We start from the raw sequence: 25885 nt of genomic DNA, 5'->3' as shown, positions 1-25885 counted from the left end.
CCCGATTTTTGTGTATTCTGATACGACTGCCATATTGTCTAATTAGCCCTGAGGGCTTACATTTCAAATAGAACTTTATTACACCTTCCCATCCCAACCTAAAAAATAAGTAGCAACAGTACATGTTTCAAAAGAGAAGAAAAAGGAAGCACAGAGAAGTTGGAAACAGAATCAGTGATTAGTATTAGGATTAGAAAACAGAAATCCTAATTTATAAATTTTTAAAAATATATTATTTACACTGAGATTTTTTAAAACTAAATTTCACATGAAGCTGTATGATATGAACACCATTTCAAAAGGAACAAATTTCTGCTTACTTCTATTATCTCAAAAAGCAGTCCAGGCTCAATCACAATGATAACCTCATACTCAGCTGCATTTCTGCCAGGGATGCTTCCAAGAAATGAATCTCTCATCGCACATGCACTCTCTATTGCTTCTTCCAGTCCAGGCTTCTTCCAGATAGAACTGGTTCTAATCCATCCGGTACGAAAAACACTCTTGGGTTCTTATAAAAAAAAAAAAAAAAAGTTAACCAATTTACATATATTTTAAACTGTATATAAAGCTCAAACCATTAAATATTTACTATGCATGGAAAATAAGAATTATTATTTATGACAATTAGCACGGAGCCATCCTAAATGCTTACCATTTATATCAACATTTGGAAATGTAAACAAAGGATAAAGATATACAGTGAGATCTCAAAGGATGCCTAGAAGAAAATAAAATAGAAATATCCCAATATTACAGTAGTTGTCTCTGGGTTATAAGTAAGATCATGAGTGACTTTTGTCCTCTTTCTAAAATTATACAGTTTCTAATTTTCTGTAAGCTTATTAATACAACCAGACAGAAAAAACTATTATAAAAATATTCACAGGCACTATATGTTTGTTTTAGTAAAAGCCTAAAATATATTTCTGACATTTATAAAGGTATTTAAGAAAAAGTGATTTCTCAATATAGTCAAGCTGCTAATACATTTCAGAAAGCACTTTAAGGTGGCATGAAGACCACGCTGAAATTCATCCTACTCCACACACAGGTGCAGAAACTACTAAATGATCGAGATGAAAAATGATCGAGGCCACAAAACAGTCACTGTAGATGAATAAGTGCCTCTTTTGTGAAGTAGGTAAAATGAGAAGCTGCACCCTTAGCCAGGGTCTTTCTCATTCAGAGAACAAATCAAGTATTTCTTACCTTTAATGTAAGGTACGTACTGGAATACCTCTTCAGCCAAGTGAGGAAGAATGGGAGCAAAAGAACGAACCATTACATCCAAAATTTCGGCTAGCGCAGTCTGACAAGAGCGTCGTTTGGGATCATCTGCATTTTCACAATAAAGCCTGTTGAAGAACAACTTATTGAGCGGTTGGCAACACTTTGTACACGATGACTGCCAAGATGGGATCTGCCTCAGGCTGAGTTCATTCTGATAGTGCCTAATCTTATGGCTCCAACGTCTTCTAATTAAAGGATAAAATATTCCATCATACAACTTTATTTTTTTTTTAATTTATTTATTTTTGTGTGTGCTGGGTCTTTGTTTCTGTGCGAGGGCTTTCTCCAGTTGCGGCGAGCGGGGGCCACTCACTGTCACGGCCTCTCCCGCTGCGGAGCACAGGCTCCAGACGCGCAGATTCAGTAGTTGTGGCTCACGGGCCCAGCCGCTCCGCGGCATGTGGGACCTTCCCGGACCGGGGCACGAACCCGTGTCCCCTGCACTGGCAGGTGGATTCTTAACCACTGCGCCACCAGGGAAGCCCCATACAACTTTTCTGATAACATCCTCTATGCCTTCCAAGTGTGCCCACCTCCTCAAAAACTCTCATACCTACGCTATGTCCGATTCTGTTTTTCCGATCAATAACAGCTAGAATCTAGACAACTGTGTTAAAGGAAAATTAATGTTAGTTGAAGGTATTTAAAAATGTTGACTCCCCACCCCTGTGACCCTCTCAGTGTGTCAAGGGAAGGACTGGGAGTTACAGTCCCATTGGAAGGTCCCTGAGGTGCGGATAGACTGCGGCTGACACTTCACACTGGCTCAGTTACTGTCACACATAAGAGTCACACCGTGTCACCTGCATTCTGGAGCAAAACATGAAGACAGCACCAAGCCTGCCTCTAAAAGGGTATCGCTGATGTTATACAATGTCATTATATTAATAACTGGCTGAATACTTCTGAGAAATATCCCCCTCAAGGTCAGCAAACTCCTGAGGACAAGCAGTACGTTCGCTACCTCATATTCACAGCTAGTACTTACTGAGCACTTACTCTGTCAAACACAGCATGCAGCACATGACTTATATTGTATCTTTTCATTTCCACATTCTGAGACAGGTATTATCGTCACCATTTTACAGATTAAAAAACTGAGATTATAGGATAAGTTGCCTCAGCTCATAAAGCTAGTGACAGGATGAAACTTCCTAATCAGACTTGACTCAAGAACCCAACTTCTTAATAACGGTACAGGGCAGCCCCTCTTGCTCGCCTCTGCTTTCCAACATCTGCCAAGCAGCGCAGACGTTCAAGCAGTGTTTGCTGAGTATTTCAATATTCAGTCATACATACCTATCTTTGATTATGCTGAAATAAAAGTTGGAGAGTTCTCTGGTATAAAATGCTCGTAATAGCCGAACAACTTTTCCAAAGTCATACTGCTTATATGAATCGGTAATCTAGGGAACAAAGCCAAAATAAATTTGGAAGCTGGGATAAGCAAATAAAAATGCAAGTCATCATGAGCAAAATTTGTTCCTTTTCAAAATATGTTTCAAAGGCAGACAAATACAAAACCGGCAAAACACGAGAGCACTTAAGGATCTTTAAAACGTCATTTCTGGATATGAAAGTCACCATCCTCAGAAAACACTGAATAGTCTACCCTGAAAACTACAAAAGAACACACACCAAATGAAAAGATCAGGTTTTAAATGATGAAGCCACACCATTTTAAAACAGCAAAGAGTTTAAGTTACCAATGTTCCTTCATTTATGCCTGAAAAGTAAAATTGGGCGAAAATCTGCATGTACGACTCTTATGGGTATGTGGAAGCAATTCTAATTTTTGAGAAAACACAAAATATTTGTGTTTATATATGAGAGGATATCTTATAAGACAACATAGGAATCATCGTTTCAGTTATTTCTATACTTTTGAGATGTTTATTTCTATACTTCTGCAGTTAAACAAAGTACAACTCTATTTTATTCCTTCCTATTAAAGAAATACATGGAACTGATTTCAAGAGAAAAATGTGGTCTGAGCGGAGGCCTGGGCCTACTGCTGCCACCAGGTACTCCTGTAGTCTTTTGAGAGACCAGGAAAGAAATCATAAGACTTCATACCTAATCAACCTACGACCATGTGGAATTTATCAACTTTTTTTTTTTTTTGCAGTACGCAGGCCCCTCACTGTTGTGGCCTCTCCCGTTGCAGAGCACAGGCTCCAGACGCGCAGGCTTAGTGGCCATGGCTCACGGGCCCAGCCGCTCCATGGCCTGTGGGATCTTCCTGGATCGGGGCACGAACCCGTGTCCCCTGCATCGGCTGGCAGACTCTCAACCACTGCGCCACCAGGGAAGCCCAAGTATAACTTTTTTTAGTGCTTTTAGATACTATTTCTAACAAGGAATGCTCCACTCGTGTACAACCCAAATTTCAACATACAACTGTGCTATTTCCAAAAGCTTATAAATGCACACTTACCTTGTTTGCTAAATCCTGCAGTAAGTGTAGCATATACTGGTCTATGAAATACATATTGTTAACAGGGACAGAATCTGTTTCTGGGTTGAAACCAGCCACATTTCCCAAAAGAAAGCGGAGAGTATTCCTAAGCTATAAATATTGAGGAAAAAAATATACAGTCAAAAAATATATGAGTCCTTCAATTATTACTGAAAAATTATTTTCTTTCTCTATAATTTTTATCCAACTCATGTTACTTTCTTAATGGGATACTTTGTTATATCATTCCTATAATAAGACTACAAATGCAGAAAACAAACTCTCATTTCAAAAGCTCAGTTGCAGAAACAACCACTGTACTTTATACATAAAAACTGAATTTTCATTTTATTTCTTTAAAATCTAAGGGCAAATCGCCTTTCAGTGGCCCAAGTTTGTTCATCTGTGTCGGTAAGAATGTTGTGTAGGTAAAAATAAATGGAATAAATGTGCACAGTCATTGAGCACATAAAAAGTATACAAAATTAGTATAATTTCATATTATATTAAAATATAAAAAGACAGTGTATAAAATTATCAGCATTACTACTTATATTTTTAAACAAATAAATTAGCACAGGATATTTTTAAAAGCTCTTAACATGTGGAGAACTCATTTTCATTCAGTTGTGAAGTGCCAACAAAAATGTGCCTCATTTTTTTTTAACAACGACTCAGTAAACTTTTCATTCGGGAATAGTACATAATAGAAAGAGTAGTGACTCTGACCTTGCTAATATCATCTCTGGCAGCATTCAGTACAGACGGACTAATTATCACTTCAGTGAAGACATTGGACTCAGCGACCCACCAGCGAAGGACATCAGCACCATAGGGAGGCTCTTTGCTTTGATCCTTTTCATTGAAGGAAAAAAACATATAAACATATAAATGGCTTTCGATTACAATTTGGTGAACAGAGGCTTTAGGTAAGACTCCTATTCAGAAATGTTTGAGCAAAATGTAAGCATAAAATATAACCGTACTGTAACGAAATAAGGGCTAACGATCTCAGAGATCAGGCTGAATCTAAAACAACAACAAAACTGGAAATAGGGAGAGTTCGGCCTGCAGTCTTGTTCAGTGGCTTCCTGTCATGTCTGTAAACAGCCACTACAGCAGGTGGACAGAGTACTGCCCCAGATGCGTCTGTGATGGGGGAGCGGGCTGGGGGAGGGGAAGGATTGCTTTTCCCTCGCAATATTCCCAAGCCACTCCGACAAAGAGCGTTGATTACTGGACACTAGGAGGGCAGTAAAAAGCTAAGGGAGTAAAATAACAGAGAAGGGCTTTCTTTTCTGAAAGCAACTCCAAAATAAACCAAAGTATCAGCAACCCCAGGCTGATGTTCATTAATGACTTGCTTTAAAGTGTATCATTTCCAAGAATATAACAACATTCATTCATTCATTCATTCATTCATTTACTCATGGCTGCGTGGCTTGCGGGATCTCAGTTCCCTGACCAGGGATCGAACCTGGGCCCCCAGAGGGAAAGCGCCAAGTCCTAACCACGGGGCCTCCAGGGAATTCCCTGAAACATGCATTTAGAAGATGCGCTCTAATTTTTTTCCTATACTGTTTCTGTTTAACTGTAAAACTACAGTTTATAAAGTTTTAAAGTTCAGACAATTAAAAGAGGGATAGCATGGCTCAGGACCTAACTGGAGATTCAGACCTGAAACGAGTCAAAAGGGCCACAATCCCAACCCTGCCCTTTTTCAAAACAAAAGAAAAAATCACATATCATTTGAGAGTCTAGATTTAAAACATGGTTAAAGCATTTGCTATTAGTATAAAAGATAGTTTTGTGAGGTTTTTGTTTTTTTTTTTACATTGAAGTAACTATATTAATGGTTCTGGCTGCCAACTTAGCCTTAAAACAAAAATAAAATGAATTTTTAGGGAACCACCTACTTGTCCTCCATTAATGACAACATCAGGATCAATGACATTCCCGAGAGACTTGGACATCTTTTCTCCCTTTTCTCCAAGGGTAAATCCATGAACAACCACTGTCCTAAGAAGACAAATTAGCTATTATAATAATGAACACAATGATGATGGTCTTTTTGAAGATGACTCACAGCTTAAAAAGAGTAACTTAGTTTGACATAAAAATCTTTTTTCTTGACAAATTATGTATGAAAACTTTTCTTCAAAGTCTGACTCTCAGCTACTTGTTTATCCTGATAAATAGTAAGCTCTCTTATACACAAAATTTTTATGTTTACATTCACTAAACAATTATCTCCTGAGCATCTATTATGTACTGATTTTGAACATTAAAACTAACCAGGAAAACGTATGTCTTAAAAAATTATCTTCAAAAGGACAATTTGAGAGAAATATATATCTGCTATTCTATCGACTTTTAAAAGCATGTTATACAAGAAACATAAAACATGCAAATTGTGAGATGGGTTTTCACTTTAAGATAGCAAAAATCTTAAGCTATTAAAGAATCTTTGTGATTAGAACCTCCATTCACATATTTGAATAAGGAAAAGCTATTCTCTGTAACTAAATAAGAATCCCTAATTTAATAAAATTCACTAAAGAAATATTTCCATCCATTAGCCACTTGTGGAAATTACAAATGTAAGGATATCTGACTGAGGCTGTCCTCAGTCAAGCTAGAATATCCTTCTCCACATCCATCGTGTGGGTTTCTCCACTACTCCAGTCAATGCCGGTTTTACCTCTTCTAGGAATTATGACCTGTATTAGTGACAAGGCTTCTTTGTATTGCTGTCTCCATTTTTGTCTCTTTTTTTTTTTTTTTTTACTTCAAACCTATTTCTCTCCTGAGATTGCAGACTATAAGCTAATTAAGGGCAGTGTTTTATCATATACATATTATTCAGTACAGTGCTTCACACACTGGCGAGTATTCAGTAGAAATACTCAACTGTGTGCTGACTTGTTTAGCTCAGGTGTAATACTTACTTAAAAGGTGATTTATTCCTTGCTGCCACACTTGTTAATAAGGAAGACTGAAACCAACCCCCAAGCTGGTCTTTTCCTTCCAAGTACAAATCTGCTCTTTGGTCAGTACCTCAAAAATAAATATGAAAAAACAAATTTAAGTTAATTAAATAGGAAAATGGAAATGAATATTTATCAAGGTATTAAAATATTAAAAGTAATCATGTTACTTATTTCTTGTGTCATGCTATACCCAATGGCTAGGTTGCATTCACTTGGGCTGTTACCCTCACTGCCAATTTATTAATCAAGATAAAGAAAATAAACCTTGGAGTATGATCTCCCAAACCACAGATAACTAAAATATTATCTAAATTAGGGACTGATTCATATTAACTACCAATATCAATATTTCCAGTTAAATCTTTTATGAAAATAAACTATTAATTCAACAATTATTTGCTAAGTATCCAATAACTTTATATGTTGTCATTTAATTCTCATAGTAACTCTAGAAAGTAGATATTATTATTATCCCCATTTTACTGATGAGGAAAGTGAGACACTGAGAGATTTTATAACTTGCCCAAGGTTATGCAGACAGTAAGCAGTAGACATGGAGTCTAAATGTAGACCATCTGGCCACGGAGCATATGCACTTAACCAAGATATTAAACAAATTAGGAAAAAATGTCTTATAAAGGGCAAGTTATTAACTTCTAATTTGACAACGACCCAGTCAAAAGATGGGCAAAGCATAAAAAAGCCCTATGAGCCAGGGGTTGAGGCACGAGGTTGGTGGCGGGGCAGGGGAGGAATGAGCAGGCAGAGTACAGAGGATTTTTAGAGCAGTGAAAATACTCCAAATGATACTATAATGATGGATACATGTCATTGTACATTTGTCCAAACAGTAAACCCTAATGTAGACTATCTACTCTGGATGATGATGATGTGTCAAGGTAGGTCCATCCGTTGTAAGAAATGTACCACTCTGGTGGGGGACCTTGATAACAGGGAAGACTGCCTGTGTGAGGGCAGAGGGTACAGGGAGATCTCCGCACCTTCCTCTTCATTTTGCTGTGAACCTGAAACTGCTCTTAAAAAATTAAGTCTTTAAGAAAAAACACGGCAAAAGAAAAAAAAAATGCCGTACAAATAATTTAGCCTCAAATTCATTAGAACATATATGTACCCAAGCTTGAGAGCTACTTCAGCATTCAACAAATAACAACAGTTAATTCAAGAGTTAAAAATCCGAAATACGGGACCATTTGGCAAACATCATAAGTAATGATCATTTCAGTCAAAAATCATCAAGGACGCTTAAACACTAGGTGAAAATCTGGTGAGAAAACAGGATATTTCCACAGTCTTAAAGTATCTCTCTACAAGATACGGTTGACCCTTGAACAACACTGGTTTGAAATGTGAGTGCCCACTTACACCCGGAATTTTTTAACTAAATACGTGCTATAGTACTACATGATCTGCCGTTGGCTGAATCCATGGATGTGGAACCACGAATATGGAGGGCCAACTATGAAGTTAGACTTGGACTGCATGGAGGGTTGGTGCCCCACCAACGTTGTTCAAGGGTCAACTGTACGTATAATAACAATTACGATGGGGAGATGGGGGTGGGGGAGGAGTAACCCTGTAAGAGAAAATGGGCAGGCACCACCTTAACCAAGTGATCAAAGTTAAACATCACCAGCAAAAGACATCATGTGACTTCTGACATGACGCACTGAAAAGGACACAGTATCACTTCTGTGATATTTCTGCCGAAAATGCACAATCTAAATCCAATCATGAGAACACGTCAAAGAAACCCAAGCTGAGGTACTATCTTCTACAAAATAAACCACCTGTACCTTCATGAATGTCAAGTTTATGAAAGACAAGGACAAAATGAGACTAAAGAGATAACTAAATGTCACATGAGATCCTAGATTGGGTCTAGACCCCTTTTTATTTATTTTTTTCTTTTCCCATATAGGACATTACTGGGTGAAATTGGAGTAAGATCTATAGATAGGTAACAGTATGGAATCAGTGCTAATTTCCTGATTTTGGCGTTCGTATTGGTTATACAAGAGACTGTCCATGTTTTTAGGAAATACACACTGAAATATTTTGGGATAAAAGAGCATCAAGTCTGCAACTTACCTTTAAATTGTACAGAAAAAAGTTTGTTTATATATCCATATAGAAAAAATATATATAAAGCAAATGTGGCCAGATGTTGACTATGGAAAATCTAGGTGAAGGTATGTACTTCTTTATACTATTCTGTGACTTTTCAGAATAAAAATGGTTTTCAAAAAAAGGAACATGAGGTCTTTGGGGAAGATTACTTCCATATTTTAAACCTAAACTCAGAACTCTAAGAAACCCCCACAATCCCTTTTTATTTGTAAAATGATGGTGATTTGCTCTTATGTCCTAACATTGAGGATTCAGTGTTGTAATCCTTATGTGACAAAGAGTATCTGGGTGAAGGTGGGAGACAAAACTGAAATAATGTAATCAAAGATTAAATTAGTTAAATTCAACTAACATTATCAAGCACCTAGCAGGCACTGTGCTATCTGCTCTCTTGGAGATGACAGCCAATAGGGTAGATTTTCTGTTAAACAAGAAATAACTATGTTGTTATCAGGGTGAAAACACAGGTTAGCCTAGTCTATGTAGTTAGGAAAGCCTAGGATAATATAAAATGATAAATGCCTATGCAATGAGAACAAAAATTTTATCCTCGACATCTAGAATGTTACATCTATATCCTACTTTCCTTCTTCCTCTACCAATCTGTAACCATTTAAACTTTTACAATACCAGTACTTAAACCCCATCCCACCCAAAATGTTAACTTCCTACTGGAGACCACACTTTGGATGTAGCAATAATTAATGAGAAGATTAATAACAGAATACTAGGGGAAATCCTTCTCTGAAATAAGTGGAAAATGAAATAGCAGGAAGTATTCCCAAGAAATTTTCATTTCTTCAGAAAATACCTACTTCTGGCCTAATGAAATGACAGTCCATAATCATGAAATCCAACTAACGTTCTGTCATCTTGGAGAAATCATTGCTTCCAAGCCTTGATTAACACACCTAAAAAAACAAGGGGTTTAAATAATCTCTACAATCTTTGGCAGCTCTAAAATTTTTAGTTTTAAGAAAGCTGGCTGTTGCCTAAGGACTTACACTATGCCGAATAAAAGCAATTTGAAGACTGCACAGTGGCTAGATTCAGACTGCCTGGGTCCAAATCCTGGTTGTGGCGCTTACTACCCATGAGGCCTTAGCATACATAACCTTTCCATGCTTCCATTTCTTCCTCACTGAAATGAGGATAACACCAAAATCTACTTACAAGGTTGTTCTAGAGATTAAACACGTAATATAACATGCTTAGGACATAGTAAATACTCAGTAAATGTTAATTATTATTAAGATACATCATAAAGAGCACTTGGTAGTTGCTGATGGTATATTTTTTCAAACAGTTTTATATGAAGGAATACTTGCAAAAATGTGATTACGTATACTAAATTACTTTTAAAATACATGGTCTCTGATTCTGTCCTAGAAACACATGTTGTACCTAATAAAATCAGGCCATTAATAATAGCACAACAAAACAACTAATTCATATTAAGGGTAAAGTCTTGGTGTCTTTCTCATTTCTCATATATGCTGAATTACTGGAATTGGGTAAGGAGCAAAATATCATTCTGGAAAAGGAAGTGTAACCCTAGAAAATTTCTGCAACAAGAGCCTGTCAAGATGGTGTATGAAACCAGAAGAAAAAGATGGAGGTGGGGAAGTTTTGGAGTAGCAAAGCACTGAGTAAGAAATGAAAAGATAAAGTTTATAGGAACTTTCAAAATGAAGATGAGAAGTTCAGTCTTGGATGGTAAGTAATACGAACCACAGTCAAACTCAAGTGCTGGTATACTGGAGAATCATTTAACAACCTCATATAATTAATTACTGGGACTATTTTCTGTTCTAGTAAGTTTATTTTTAGTAATGCTTAATTTTTTTTCTAACAACAAAAAGCACATTCTCACTTTAAGAAACTTGTAAAACAGTAAAGTTCAAGAAAATAAAATCACATATATTCCTGATACCTGGAGATTATCACTTTATTTCAGCATATTTCCTTCCACTATTTTGTCTATGCATACCAATATTTACATGAGTAAATATCCTACATCTTTGTATTCTGCACTTTTAAAAATTTAACACGCCCTTAAATAATACTTTCCCATGACCATTTAATGTTCAAAAAATGTTCAAAAACATGACTTAATGGAGGCATATCATTCTATCATATGAATGTATGCCATATCACTTTAGCCATTTTTCTACAGATGGACATTGGGTTGTTGGTCAATGTCATTTACTATTTGAAATAACACTGTAATGAATATCTTCACACATAATTTTTCATCCAGATCTGATTACTTCTATACTACAGAACAGTTTCCTATAAGTGGAATCACTCAGTCAAAAGACAGAAAACTACTTCAAAGCTTTTGACGCATAATGTGAAAACCCCTTCTGGTAGATCTGTGCCAATTTACACTTCCACTAGCAGTGTACAAGAGGGAGAAACGGTACCGTTTTTTTTCTCCTATTTTTTATCCTTTTTCCTTCCTGCATAGATTTTTTTGTAATTTTATTATTATTATCATTATTTTTTAATATTTTCTTGGCAGCATGTGGATCTTAGTTCCCCAACCAGGGATCAAACCTGTGCCCCTTGCACTGGAAGTATGGAGTCTTAACCACTGGACCGCTGGGGAAGCCCCTGCATAGATCTTTTAGTGAAAGAAAAATTTAGAACCTTCTTATGGAGGCATAGTATGTTTGGTGTCTTAAAATTCCAGGAAAAGTAGCGATTAACCATGTGGTAAAAAGTATTTCTTTACAATAACTTTCGCTCTTATGAAAATTGTAGGAATTCCCTGGTGGCCTAGTAGTTAGGATTCTAGGCTTTCACTCCTGTGACCCGGGTTCAACCCCTAGTCAGGAAACTGAGATCCCACAAGTTGCCTGCGCAGCCAAAAAAAAAGTAAAGATTCACGTTTAGAGGAAACAACTGTTCAATACCTCTAGGATTGTGATTTAGGTATGGTAAAAATTTAAAGAATAAACCAACTGCTAAAAAATTACTATCAAAGAGGATTCACAAAAGACTGAGTAATCTACAATTTCATTACTAAATTTGTATAATTTTGCTGAATTGATGAATTTTGAGCAAGATTATTATATTGAACTAAGAAGGCAGGTTGTAGAACCAGCACAAACATTTGGCAAAACTACTGTTTAATGTACATACATTTAAAAATAATTTAAACAAAAAATAATTGCTAAAAATAATCATTAATTTTTGAAAGTAAGCTATTAGTACTGTATATGTCCTTAAAAGGGTAACTTTAAAAAAAACTTATTTGTAAATCTAAGTTTCTGTTTCAAAAAATGATCTCTTTTCTCTACTTCAAGTTATTTATCTGTTAAAAAGAATCAGAAATGATGTAGAATAAATATTTTAAAACACTAATTACTTCACCAGGTGAATGGATAAACCGTGGTACATCCAGACAATGAAGTATTGTTCAGCACTAAAAAGTAATGAGCTATCAAGCCATGAAAAGACATGGAGGAACCTTGAGTAATGAGCTATCAAGCCATGAAAAGACATGGAGGAACCTTGAATACATATTATTAAGTAAATGAAGCCAAAGTGAAAAGGCTACATCCTGTATGACTCCAACTATACCACATTCTGGAAAGGGCAAAATTATGGAGACAGTAAAAAGATCAGTGGCTGCCAGGGGTTAGTAGGGAACAAGGGATGAAAAGGTGGAGCAGAAGATTTGGGGGGCCATAAAACTATTCTGTGTGATACATGCCATTATACATTTGTCAAAACCCACAGAATGTACATCACCAACAGTGAACTCTAATGTAAACTATGGACCCTGGATGATAACGATTTGTCAATGTGGGGTCATCGAACGTAACAAATAGACCACCCTGATGTGGGATGCTGATAATGGGAAGGCTGTGGGGAAGGGGTTCAAGGGGTATGGATTCTCTCTACTTTTCTATTTTTAAAAAATTTTAAACATTAATTAGTTTTATTTTTTAGAATTTTTATTGGAGTATAGTTGCTTTACAATATTGTGTTAGTTTATACTGTACAGCAAAGTGAATCAGCTGTACATATAGGCCCTCTTTGGATTTCCTTCTCACCACAGAGCAATGAGTACAGTTCCCTGTGCTATACAGTAGGTTCTCATTAGTTACGTATTTTATACATAGTATCAACAGTGTATATGTGTCAATCCCAATCTCCCAATTCATCCCACCACCCCCTTTCTTTCCCCTTTGGTATCCATAAGTTGTCGTCTGTGTCTCTATTTCTGCTTTGTAAATAAGATCGTCTATACAAATTTTTTCAAAAAAATAAAGATATTTAAAAAAAAGTTTAAATATTAATTAGTTTTAAATCAATGCAATAATTAATATCTTTGGTTAACATTTAAGGAATGTTTTAGAAATATGGATATGACTTATTACTTATATTTAATTCACTTTAAATGCCATTCCCTTTCAGAAAGTGTTCAAGTTTCAATTTCTTAAGTTTTACTGACCTTGAACTCACTCACAGTGAAACTCACAAAGAACTCACCAGGTACTCGACCTGGTGTGAAAACAGAAGCGAAATCTCTTTCACTGCCATAAAATCTGTCACCAAAAAGTAAAGCTAGATATGTATGCTATGTAATCACCAAATTCAACTCGTTAAATATTAGTAGATACTGATGAAGACTGGTATCTAAAATTAAGCTCAAAATCAAGCTGATTTTACTTTGCAATAATACACTCTCAAGAAAACATGCAGACATTGAATCATTTCATATTAGACTTGATACAAGCCATCTGAGAATGAAAAGTACAATAAGCCTTCCCAGGAAAGTAAATGACTGCTCATTTTGTTTTGTTTTTTAAAGGAAAATCACCTTTGCTTTACGGTTTTTTGAACTATGAATTCACCTAGTATCTGGACTCCTTCCCACCTCATCCTTTCTGCCTATCTTTTGAAATTTTTTATCATGAAAGAAGAAAAGGGAGGAGAACAGGATGAAACATAAACCAATTAATCTAAGTTAATGATCAATCTCATAAGTTTTTTATTTTATTTATTCTTTACTTTTTTTGAGGAAGAGGAATATAAGATCTCAGTGAAAAAGTAGAAACTACAGTCTAAAATTGGGTTTGTGGGAATTCCCTGATGGGCCAGTGGTTAGGACTCAGCACTTCCACTGCCGGGGGCCCAGGTTCAATCCCTCGTCGGGGAACTAAGAACCCACAAGCCGCACAGTGCGGCCAAAATGAAATAAAATAAAATAGGGTTTGTGTATTATCTGTGAAGATAGTTTACTTATGTTCTGGCATCCTCCTATGCATGCAACACACATGTTTTAATGGCAAAATGATTTTCTTTCTTTGAATTAATTAGCTATATATGACATGGAAGGGAAAAATGATTTACTGATTAGGTGCATTTTTACCACTAATTTCATTTGATAAACTATTTCTGTCACTGTCAAATATTTGGTTAAGAACAAACTTGAAATAGTACGGCTAAACTCTATCTGTACCACCGACAGCAGCACAGATAGGTTTTAATGACAATTTTCACACAGTTTAACAGTCAATGGCTCCAGGTATAATTTGCACGTGCTGCACTTGGTAACATAAAACCACTTTAGAAATGTGGTTTTTTTTGCTGCTACAAATGCCAGTAGCAGCAACGCTAGTAGAATTGCTGCTACAATTGTAGCTGCTGCTACAATGCCAGTAGCAGCAATTCTCACCAAGGCTGAAGCAGCTAATGAACTTTGAAATATACTTTATAAGCACTATTTCACATATGGCATATTTATTCTATTTTGAAATTCAGGATGCTGCCCCAAATGTGGTAGGAGGTAACTCTTTTTCCTGTTTATAACATAACACTATTTAACCTACCTACCTACGTTCTGTAGTGTTATCTGCTGACATTTTCAATAAAACTTAGGGAAAAAAGTACCTAAACTGGCAATATTTTCTCTTGAGTACGGTGGGAGAAACGTATGAAATAATAATTCTGAAAATTACTGCATACAATATTATAAAAATTATATTAGATCATTATGAATTTTTATGTACAGTTTAGCTATAATACAGAGTAAACATGAATTTCTGTGTATTTTGCTTTTCAAATTTCCTACGCTGAAAGAAAGGCCCAATTAGAGCATTCCTAGCATTTACCTGCTAGGAATCACATTGCTGTCCTCTCAGTAATGAGGTCTACTACCAGAAGTATACCTCAGGTAAAACTTGACCACGATCCCTCTTCATCCCTTTAACAATGGTCAGCTGAACAGGCAAGCTGTTTTCCCACATTCCTTTGCTCCAGAAAGCAAACAGGATCTCCTGGGTAAAAGCCAGCACTCAGCAGCAATGTGAGGACCTATCTGATGCAGCGTTGCTTCCCTGGCACCTCATCCCAGTCTGTAACCTCACAGTGGGGACAAGCTCTATTTCATTTCACTTCTAGCTTCTCACTTAGTATCCTTGAAGGTATCTTCTCATATCCAAACACGTCCTCTGTGTGCCTCCTACTACTCCCTTCTAATTCCTGCCCAATCTCGCCTCCCTTTTTATCCACGGAGTCAAAAGCTTCCCCTAACTGTGAGGAAGTAGAAATTAGTCAGCTGTCTGCATAGACAGGGGTAAAGCTGTGAGAAGGTAACAGAGTACAGACGAATGAGAACCGGAAAGCAGGGTACCCGACTTCTAGCCTGACACTAAGCTATGTAACCATCACCTAATTGGACCCTAATCCAATCTCATCTCCTCTTCTGAAAAATGATTGGGTCAGGCTATTTCAGTGATTTCCAAACTTTGTTTTACAGAACTGAGGGCCTTGGGGTCAAGGAGAATGAGCTGACCGAGAGGAGGAAGAAAATTCCCATTTTTATTAATCTTATATATTGTGGTTCTATATAAAAATTTCAAATGGAAAAAAAAAAGTTTAGAAAGCATTGGATTAAATGATTTTTAATCATTCTTTTAAAATGATTACAAGATCCAATAGCTCTTCCAGATCTAAAATTATAGCCGATGTACTTCCAAATAAAACATAAAAAAAAAAGAGTTCTTGATTATAGATTTCTTCTGATAGCATTTATTTATTTTCAAAACTGCTTGATTGGTATTTAATCTACTATTTTAAATTACCTGGAAGAACATGAGACCATGAAGTTCCACTGTCAAACCAGATGTCCAAAATATCCTGACCTGGCACATACTCCAAAGCATCAGGACCACCAACCTAGTAAGATAATGTAAAAACATTTTAATTACACAGCCATCACAACATTTACAATTAATACCCAAAAAGGTCTTAAGAAAATGAAATACTTACAACCATTAAATTCACATTTTAAAATGAAATTTCAGGCATTTTTAAGTATTTTGCAATTAGGTACAACTGCTTCATTTGCATGTAAAAGTGATTGTGGCCACTTAATTACACATTTACTAATGGAAATAGAAACTTTTTATTTCTTGAAATAATCTTCCAATTTGGATTCTTCAATATGTGATGCCATCAGTTAACTCGAATTCATGTCCTACAAAGTCCTGATACACCAATGTTAGGCACTGTTCCCTCACAGTCACAAGTGCCTCTCTCTGCTCAGCCAACAAAGCAGTTAAAATCAATCTTGGCCCTCAGTGAGACAGCAAATATCCCTCACACTCTACTGCTAAACTATATACCCAGCTTCTCTAGCTAAATAAAAATGTCTACTCTCAAACTGCACCGGCTCCTCATTTATGATGAATAAACTCATGAACTTGACATGATAACATAACTACTTTTTAACTCCCAGGGAATCTCGTGTTGTCATTAAATCATGCAATACATAACAAAGGCTGTTAAATACGAATAGAAATTTACCTGAGATAAGACTTCTTTTGGAAGAAGCTGCTCCGGGGGAAGAGTCCACCAGATATCACTGCCATGCTCTTCCACTAGTTTAATAATATGCTCAATAGTTTGGCTATTTTAGGGGGAACAGAGTAAAATTGTTCACTTAATTATTGTGGTTAATACCTAATATTTTAAATTTAAGAAACAGTAGTATTTTTTCCCTATCTGCAGAATATTTATCCCAATATGCAGGGTATTTTTTCCTATCTTTCCCCCCAAATTTAGTGGTATTATCTTCAGTTACTTGCTTACTTAGTTCCTGCTGTCATCTTAAATTCAATAAAATAAAATAAAATTGATCATATGGAGCCCTTAAAAGAAAAAGAAAAAAAAAAGACTTCTCCTGATATCCCTATTTCAGTTACTGATTTCCCTGCTTCTATCAGTCTATTTTCTATCCAAGTACCTATATTCAAAACCTGCTAATTATCTACCTCCTCCAATTTCTGCTCAAATTAAGCCAACACATTCTGTCAGTTTCTACCTTGAAATATTACTCAAATTTATTCTTTGAGTAAATAAAAGAATATTAGTCCAACCTCACTGCATCAATACTAGATTGATGCAATGGTTTGACTTTTCCCCTATGCTCATTCCTCTACATGACACATGAAATTTAATTTATATGACACATCTTTGAGAGAGTTGCACTCCTAAAACTGCTTTTATCACACCAATCCCCTCAAAGACTTGCAGTGCCCCCTCATTGCTTATAGGACTGAGTCCACATACATCTGCATAAGAGGCAATACTGTACCAGAGCACAGATTTTGATATCTGATATTTGATAACAGATATCCAGGCTTATATCTTGACTCTGCTACTTTTTATATATATGACCACACACAAGTACTAAAACTTCTCTAAGTATTGGTTGTCCCTTCTGTTAAGAAGAATAGTACAATTTTTGTTCAAAAATAATTTGAGTACCTCCAATGTTTTGGACGCTGTTCTAGGCACTGGAGATACAGCAGTTAACAAGGCAGATAAGATTCCCACTGTAGTGGAACTTGCATTTTAATGATCCTAGATACTCTCGTCAGAATGACTGCAAACTAAATGAGATGATCCAGTAAAATTTAACACATGCCTAACACACAACAGAAAGCCAATAAATGCATATCAAATGAGTACTGAAATTGATCATTATCTTTGGGAAGATAAAATACACAGTTATAAATTGTCTGAAAATTAAACTCAGGGAAAATCTTATACTAAATTTTCTCACAGGAATAATATACTTTTAAGTTATTATCACAGCTTTACTGACATTACAACTTCCTCTAGTTGCTTCCCACTGAGTCACAGAATATATTGGTCAAGAACATAGACCCTGTGTGGAGAGAGGGGAACCCTCCTACATTGTTGATGGGAATGTAAACTGCTGCAGCTACTATGGAAAACAGTTTGGAGGTTCCTCAAAAAACTAAATGTAGAGTTGCTATATGATCCTGTAATCTACTACTGGGCATATATCCAGAGAAAACTATAATTCGAAAAGTGACAGATGAATGGATAAAGAAGATGTGGTACACATACACAATGGAATATTACTCAGCCATAAAAAAGAACAAAATAATGCCATTTGCAGCAACATGGATGGACCTAGAGATTATCATACTAAGTGAAGTCAGACAGAGAAAGGCTAATGCCACGTGATACCACTTATATGTGGAACCTCAAATATGACACAAATGAATTTACCTATGAAACAGAAACACATTCATAGAGAACAGACTTGTGGTTGCCAAAGGGGAGAGGCAGGATGGATTAGGAGTCTGGGATTAGCAGATGCAAACTATTACATATAGAATGGATAACCAACAAGGTCCTACTGTATAGCACAGGGAACTATATTCAATACCCTGTGATAAACCATAATGGAAAAGAATATGAAAAAGAATTCAGTGTGATACACTGAATCACTCTGCTGTTCAGCAGAAATTAACACAACACTGTAAATCAACTATACTTCAATAAAATAAATTAAAAAAAAAAAAAAAAAAAAAAAAGAACATGGACTCCAGAGCCAGACAGCTTTCATTTAATTCCTGGCTCTATAACCTACTAGCTATGGGACCCTAGGCAAAGCACTCAACGTTTCTGTACCTTGGTTTGAAAATGCATATAGTAACAGTATCATTAACAGAGCTATTATGTTTATGAATTGAGCTTATATGTAAAATGCCTAGAACAGTGTCTGGCACATATTAATAGGTATTATATAAGCATTAGCTATTACTTAAACTGATTCTTTTGGGGTTTTTTTGGCCTTGCCACGCAGCATGTAGGATCTTAGTTCCCCGACCAGAGATCAAACCTGTGTGCCCTGCACTGGGAGCACAGAGTCTTAACCACTGGACTGCCAGTGAGGTCCCATAAACTGATTCTTTGAAGTTAGGAAACTTAAGACAGTTAATTTTGTTAACCAGTTACCAAAACACATATCCATATTAATATTTAGAGATTAAAGTACATATACTAAAGCAAACTTTCCAATTATCCTCGTTTCTACCACACTCCATTAATGCAAGTAACTAAAAATGTAGGTCTATGAGAGTCGATGGAAATGGAAGGAGGAGTGGATAGGAAAAAGTTCTAAGTTCTTAATCTGGATCTGCTTCTTATTAATCATGACTATGTATGGCAAATCACTGAACCTCTCTGCGTCTGATAATTCAGATAAAATGAAGTGTTTATGAAAAATTGTTGTGGGAAGCAAAAATCAAATGGGCATTATAAATTAAATATGCTCTACAAATTGATATCCAAAATACCTAAGTTGATTACACTATGAAGGACAGAATGAAAAAGTATAATCCTACCATACCTATTCTGAAAAAATTATGAATAATAAGAATGTTTAAATGGGCACAAGTCCATATTTCTAATACAGTCACACATTTCAGGTGGACTTTAACAATAAAGATAAACTTTTGTGACGAGACCATAAAAACTTTGCGCAATAACAACCTAGTTATATGACAATATTTAGTTACATATTACTATTTTAATAGTTTGCACAGAACATTTTATCAGTTAAGAAAATATGAATATACTGTAACAGAAAATCTGAATAAACCTAATGCTATTACTCTTAGAACTAAAAAAAAGACAGATACTAGCAAAGTACATTTATACACATATATCATACCAATTATGAAATTTTCATTAAAAAAAGATTCTAAATATGAGTGCCATTTTTATTTTGCCCTTCTTTTTTTTTTTTGGCCGCTTCATGCGGCATGTGGGATCTTAGTTCCCTGACCAGGGACTAAACCCATGCCCCCTGCATTGGAAGCTCAGAGTCTTAACCACTGGACTGCCAGGGAAGTCCCCTCATTCTGCCTTTCTATCTTTACAATGTTATCATTAGATTGTAATTTTCGGTAAACAGTAAAATAAAAACAGTGAAGCACCTTTAAATGTGTTGGAAATAAACAGATAAAAAAATACAAACATAAAGGAAAATCATTCAAATTTCATATTAATTTAGAAAATAAGGTAGAGACGTTAAGATTAATATTATTAATCAAAATAAAAGCACTGGGCTTCCCTGGTGGCGCAGTGCTTGAGAGTCCGCCCGCCGATGCAGGGAACACGGGTTCGTGCCCCAGTCCAGGAAGATCCCACATGCCGCGGAGCGGCTGGGCCCGTGAGCCATGGCCGCTGAGCCTGCGCGTCCGGAGCCTGTGCTCCGCAATGGGAGAGGCCGCAACAGTGAGAGGCCCGCGTACCGCAAAAAAATAAAAATAAATAAATAAATAAATAAATAAAAGCATTTATGTATACCACAAATTATATACACACATTTATGTGTATACTTTTAAAAGGACTTTACAAGCACTCTCTAATTGGATTCATAAAAAAACATATTTATAGCTAAACTGACAGATAAACTGTTCTGTGCCTTGGGGTTCCTTAAATCATGAGCCTAATAAGCAAGTAACACAACTAAAAGCCAGGCCTCGAAACCGTCTCTCCTAAATCATGGCTCGATTCTGCTTTTACTTCTCTGTTCAGCCTTTCTAACTCATTTATGAAGACAAACACTGTATCTGTGAACTCACACTCCCCTTCTCTGGGGTTTGCTAAGCAAAGGCAAAAAGACTCTTATTACCCATGTGTAATGAAAGCGTGAACCAGAGACCAAGTCAGGGCAGCAGGGAGTCTTGGGAGATTAGTGTGCTGACAGAGCAGGCACCAAGTCCAAAGAGCAGAGGCTATCTGCGACTTATTAGATACTGACAGGAATACATCATGTTTTTTTTCTGAGCTTCAGTTTCTATGAACATTCGGAAAAGCTGGGAGAAGAAAGGCTATGTGAAAAATTTTATTCTTAAAAAAGTCCTAACATTGTAGCCAGTAACCTTAACAACTGTAGATGATACTTACATATCCGTTTCACAATGCCTGATTCAACTCTAATGAAACGAAGTTCTTTTTTATATCGCTAAATAGCAGATAAGTTCAATGAAGTTTCAGAATTATATTTTAAGTATTACTTAACTATATTCAAGTATCTTAGAGAGTCTGTAACTAAAAATACCCAACAGCAAAGAAAGATTCCAATTTTGCAGCTGGCATGTTATTAAGGCAACTATAAAATCCTACCAAGTTTAGTCAACCAGCTCTAGCCTAACTAAAGTTGAAGTTTTAATTGCTACATTTTCTTATAAAGATATAGGTTGTTCACTTAGATATACAATATAATATTTCAATATGAGAAGAAATTTAATCTTGTATTATATAAACCTTATTTGCAAATATACTTTTTAACTCATAAAGGTCTCTTATTTCAGTGAGGAGGAAAGTTTGGTTTTGTTTGTTTTAGTTTACCTAATAATACTTACTAAAAATGGCATAACCATACAATGTTAACTACACCAATGAAAATAATCCTGTAGTAGCTTTTAAAAATCTAGTTTCAAAAAGGCTGTCATAAATAAAACTACATACTACTAAAAATATGACTCATTATTTTTGTGTCCCTTCTGACATATACAGATGAATTTGGACCCCCAAAAAATGTTTTTTCCAGTGTATCGAAAAGAAATATGAAACATTTTAAAGAGGGGAGAGAAGCAGCTCTGCTTCATTAATAGACCAATTCCTACTAATATTTAGAGCAAGACTTGCTTCCTTTCTTTTTATTGTGAAATATAAAAATATGATGTACTAAATGTACTTTAATGGGCATTATCTTCTGTAACTTAATTCTATTTTGAGATCTTAGACAACTATACTACTTAAGTTTTTAAAAACAGGAAAATAAAGACAACTCTGAGTTAGAGTATAAAAACTGAATAAAATTTATGACAAATAAGAATGCAGATTTCAAAGACAAAAACATTCTCACAATCCAAACAAATCAAAATTTAAGTGCACGGAATTGGTATCACTAAGTGAAAACTTTCTTCTGACTTGTACTCTGGTGGTCTGAATGCTCCTAAAAATATTGTGGCAGAGTTTTAAAAACAAAATTTGCAATAAAAAAACACATATAACCTCCAAACTTGAGGTAACTATAGTAGATTGCAAAATAAAGATAAATTTAACATTCAAACAAAATCTGAAAAGATAATTTCGATAAAAAATACAAGTAAATGCTGCACAAGTGCTCAAAAGATACTCATTATAGCACTAGCAAAAACTTAGAAACAGCCAAATGTCAGGATGGGCTACATTTATTTGATTTTCATACACAACCATTAAGAGCTAAGCTACCATTTTTAATGGCTACCTATTCATTCTTCCAGAATTGACTTTAATTATTTCTTCTTTTTCATATAATTACGTTTCTTTATAAACAACTGTATTAGACATCCTTACAGATATATATATATATCTTTGTATTAGTCCTTTTGTTTCCTTCGGATAAATACTTAGAAGTGTAATTTTTATTACAAAACTGAGATGGTGATTTAAAAAGTTTTAAGACAATTTTATGGGCATTTCTAGTGATATTAAATATCCTTCCAAAAAACACAAGTAGTCAAAATTTGTCTTTTGAAATGTAAGAATTCCCCCCTTTGTTAATTATACCCTATACTTAACACAAACACACAGTTAACTTATAACCTAAAGATCGTATAAATTACTGTTGATAAAAGTGGGTGAAACCACTTATCACTACATAATCTCTATGCTTCCATCTTAATGCTGTATTTCATAAAGCAGTAAGTCCATCATAAAACTTTGTACTTTACGCAACGGCCTTATCTAAACACACGCATTACGTGTCCTTCTTAGGTTTCAATCCATGAAAATCCGCTAGGTAGTATCAGCCACTATAACACCAACCAATCATTCTAAACTTCGCTATCAACTGGGCTGAAGCTTATTTAACGTGTTACCAGAAATTAAACAGCATTAAGATTGCTAGGTAATGAACAAACTGTTGCTGTCATTTCATTTTCCTGTATTTCGTCTTTATAAAAGCAAAAATATTAAGGACTATAATATTCTTTTCTTCTGGAAGTTACTGGAATAAGAATGAGGTAAGAGGCTAAATGTTTCATATTTATTTACTAAGTTTAATTCTAGAACACAATGAAATGTGGGGGAGCTCTATTTTTAATTTAATTCTACACTTTATGTTTTGAAGATGACAGGAAGCAATTTTGGAGAAATTTTTATTTGATGAACATTATCAAACTTTTTCACCAAAAAGTCATTATTATTAACATGAGCAAAAATTTGAGGTAGCTAAAGCTAACACCCAAACTTGAAAATCCTTGCCTGCTTCTAGTGAATTTCTCACAATTTCCAGAATTTGGGGGCTAAGTTTCCTAAATGCATGTTAACTATTGCATTAATACTCTTAAATTGATTAAATGGTCTGAAATGAAAGAAATTTAACTAACAACCTCTTTTCCTTCCTAGGTGGCAAATGTTTCTACATTTTATCTTTTTTATGCTGAAAAGTATTTGTTTTATTAATTAGTAATAGATTTCCACCTAAATTATAAAGGCATTATATTACAGATTAAGAAAAATGATCAATGATGTTAAAGTCAAAAATGGAATTATTTCTTGAGAAAATACAAAGTGCAAGTGAGAACATTAATTCAAATCAAAATTAAACATCAGAGTTTCAAATCTACCCATCTCTCAGCTTATTCAGAACATGAATAAATCAAGATTTTCTTCTGTGAAACTAGTATCCTTAAGAGAGAATTTATAGACTTTCATCAAGAAAAGCAGAAAGGGGCTTCCCTGGTGGCGCAGTGGTTGAGAGTCCGCCTGCCGATGCAGGGGACACAGGTTTGTGCCCCGGTCCAGGAAGATCCCACATGCCGCGGAGCGGCTGGGCCCGTGAGCCATGGCCGCTGAGCCTGCACGTCCAGAGCCTGTGCTCCGCAACGGGAGAGGCCACAACAGTGAGAGGCCAGCGTACCAAGGAAAAAAAAAAAAAAAAAAAAAAAAGGAACCTTCTGATCTGCTTAATGGGGTCATCAACTGTAACAGCAACTCCATGTGGACTGTGCACCAATTTCCAGTGGAGATGCTGTTACTTTTGATGGCTACCAACTCACTTCAATGTAGAGGCATATTCAAGAAAGACAAAAAAAATTATGGTCACTTGATTCTCATTCGATTAAGGAGGAAAAAAAAGACAGCCTTTCATGCCATCTTTAAAAATTGACAAATAATTAAGAATTAACATCCATTTTTAAAAATTAACTGTTATGTCACTTAAAGGACCAAAAATGGAAGAGGATTAGAGTCATTATTCAGAAATGGTGTACAGGAAAATGACCTATGAATTGACAGACAGTATGGTTGGTTGTCTGTCACTTCTGTAGGCCAATATTCTGTATATCTCTGCGACTTCAGCATCAGAAATCAACTACACCATGCAAGCAACACAACGGCAGATGCACAAAAAAGAATGTTACATACCATGTAAATGTATTGACTGTAAATAAAACATAAATGATACCTAAAGAAAATCTGCTTCTGTTTCTCTGACAAAGCTCACATTTATTTCACCTAGGTCACTGACCAATCGATCTATGTACCATTTTATTGTAGTGATTAAATAATGGTCAAATAAACCAGCTTGCTCTACTTACTAATACGTACATTGGTCCACTTGAATCACTTCAAGGAAACACCCTAAAAATCCTGCTCTCTAAATATGGAAAAGAATGAGGAACAATGGCAGCGTCTTATAAAGGTTTCCTTAAAAGAAAACTCTCCAGTGTGGAATTTTAAGCAATTCTTGTGTAAGCTTATCTCAACTTTAATTCTTAGTAGGGGAAATAAGATATTAGTTTTTATGTGATCAAGCTCTAAATTTTAAGAACAACATATGCAACAATATTTAGGCCAAACAGTCTTAGCTCCAAGTTGTAATAATATTGCAATAGCCTTAAAATCACTTCCTGGTCTCTAACCTCTAGTTTCTTTTCCTAAAACATACCGTGACTCTTCATGCCTACTTAAAAGTTTAAATTCCTTAGCCTGGTATTTAAGACTCACTTCAATTTGCCCCAATCAATCTTTCTTAGGTGTTTATCTTTCTGTTCCCCTCACACAACCTGCAGCCCCATTATGGTTCCTGTAAACATGCTATGTTTTCCCCACTCTGGGTCCTCAGCTCCTAATCCCACTACCTTCCCCCATTTGCCAGGTAATCCTCCAGGCCCTACTCAAATGCCATATCCTTTATAACTGAAGCAAATGAGCTGTTTTAGGGTTCAATATTTGTTCAAGGCAGAGCCTTTAGTTCTTCCCTCTGAACCATGTTGCCATAAGGTGTCAGATTACCCATGAAGCAGTGATACAAGGAACATTTCAAAGTGAAAAGGAACCTTCACACCAAGGATACTAAGAACTAACTAATACTGGCTAAAGGTAATTAAAAAAAAAAAAACCAACAGTGTAGTCAACAATTTAAAAACAACCTAAAATGCATATATTCACAAAAGTACCACCTAAAGAAATACTAATAATGTTGACAATGAAAAGCAGAACCTTTTTACAAAAATGATGATGAACCCCAAGGTAGGACATTCAACTCTGTCATCTCTCCATTACTTAAATTCTCCATTACTTGCTGGCGTCCATGCCTTCAAAACTCTCACTAAATCCTCAACTGATGAAATGTGAAAATACTTACCAAAACACAGTC

The 25885-nt window shown here is 35.6% G+C and overlaps 1 protein-coding gene across 4 annotated transcripts in view; it reads right to left on the bottom strand.

Annotated features, from left to right (window-relative positions):
* The window catches only part of IARS2 (isoleucyl-tRNA synthetase 2, mitochondrial), a 68573-nt gene that overhangs the window by 3332 nt on the left and 39356 nt on the right, over positions 1-25885 (bottom strand). For all 4 annotated transcript variants that reach the window (XM_089906954.1, XM_022579254.3, XM_089906967.1 and 1 more), the window contains 9 exons: positions 16714-16816; positions 15990-16083; positions 6700-6808; positions 5668-5770; positions 4481-4606; positions 3731-3862; positions 2593-2699; positions 1213-1358; positions 321-511 (listed from right to left, as the gene is read on the bottom strand). In XM_089906954.1, coding sequence (XP_089763080.1) covers positions 321-511; positions 1213-1358; positions 2593-2699; positions 3731-3862; positions 4481-4606; positions 5668-5770; positions 6700-6808; positions 15990-16083; positions 16714-16816 — 1111 coding nt within the window. The remainder of the gene's footprint in view (positions 1-320; positions 512-1212; positions 1359-2592; positions 2700-3730; positions 3863-4480; positions 4607-5667; positions 5771-6699; positions 6809-15989; positions 16084-16713; positions 16817-25885) is intronic.

Source organism: Delphinapterus leucas, chromosome 1, assembly GCF_059928025.1.
Source record: "Delphinapterus leucas isolate spDelLeu-1000000601 "Yukka" chromosome 1, BTC_Dleu_Yukka2, whole genome shotgun sequence".
In the NCBI taxonomy this organism is placed as follows: Eukaryota; Metazoa; Chordata; class Mammalia; order Artiodactyla; family Monodontidae; genus Delphinapterus; species Delphinapterus leucas.
The sequence above is the reverse complement of the archived record's forward strand: the minus strand, read 5'-3'. Positions and strand labels throughout refer to the sequence as shown.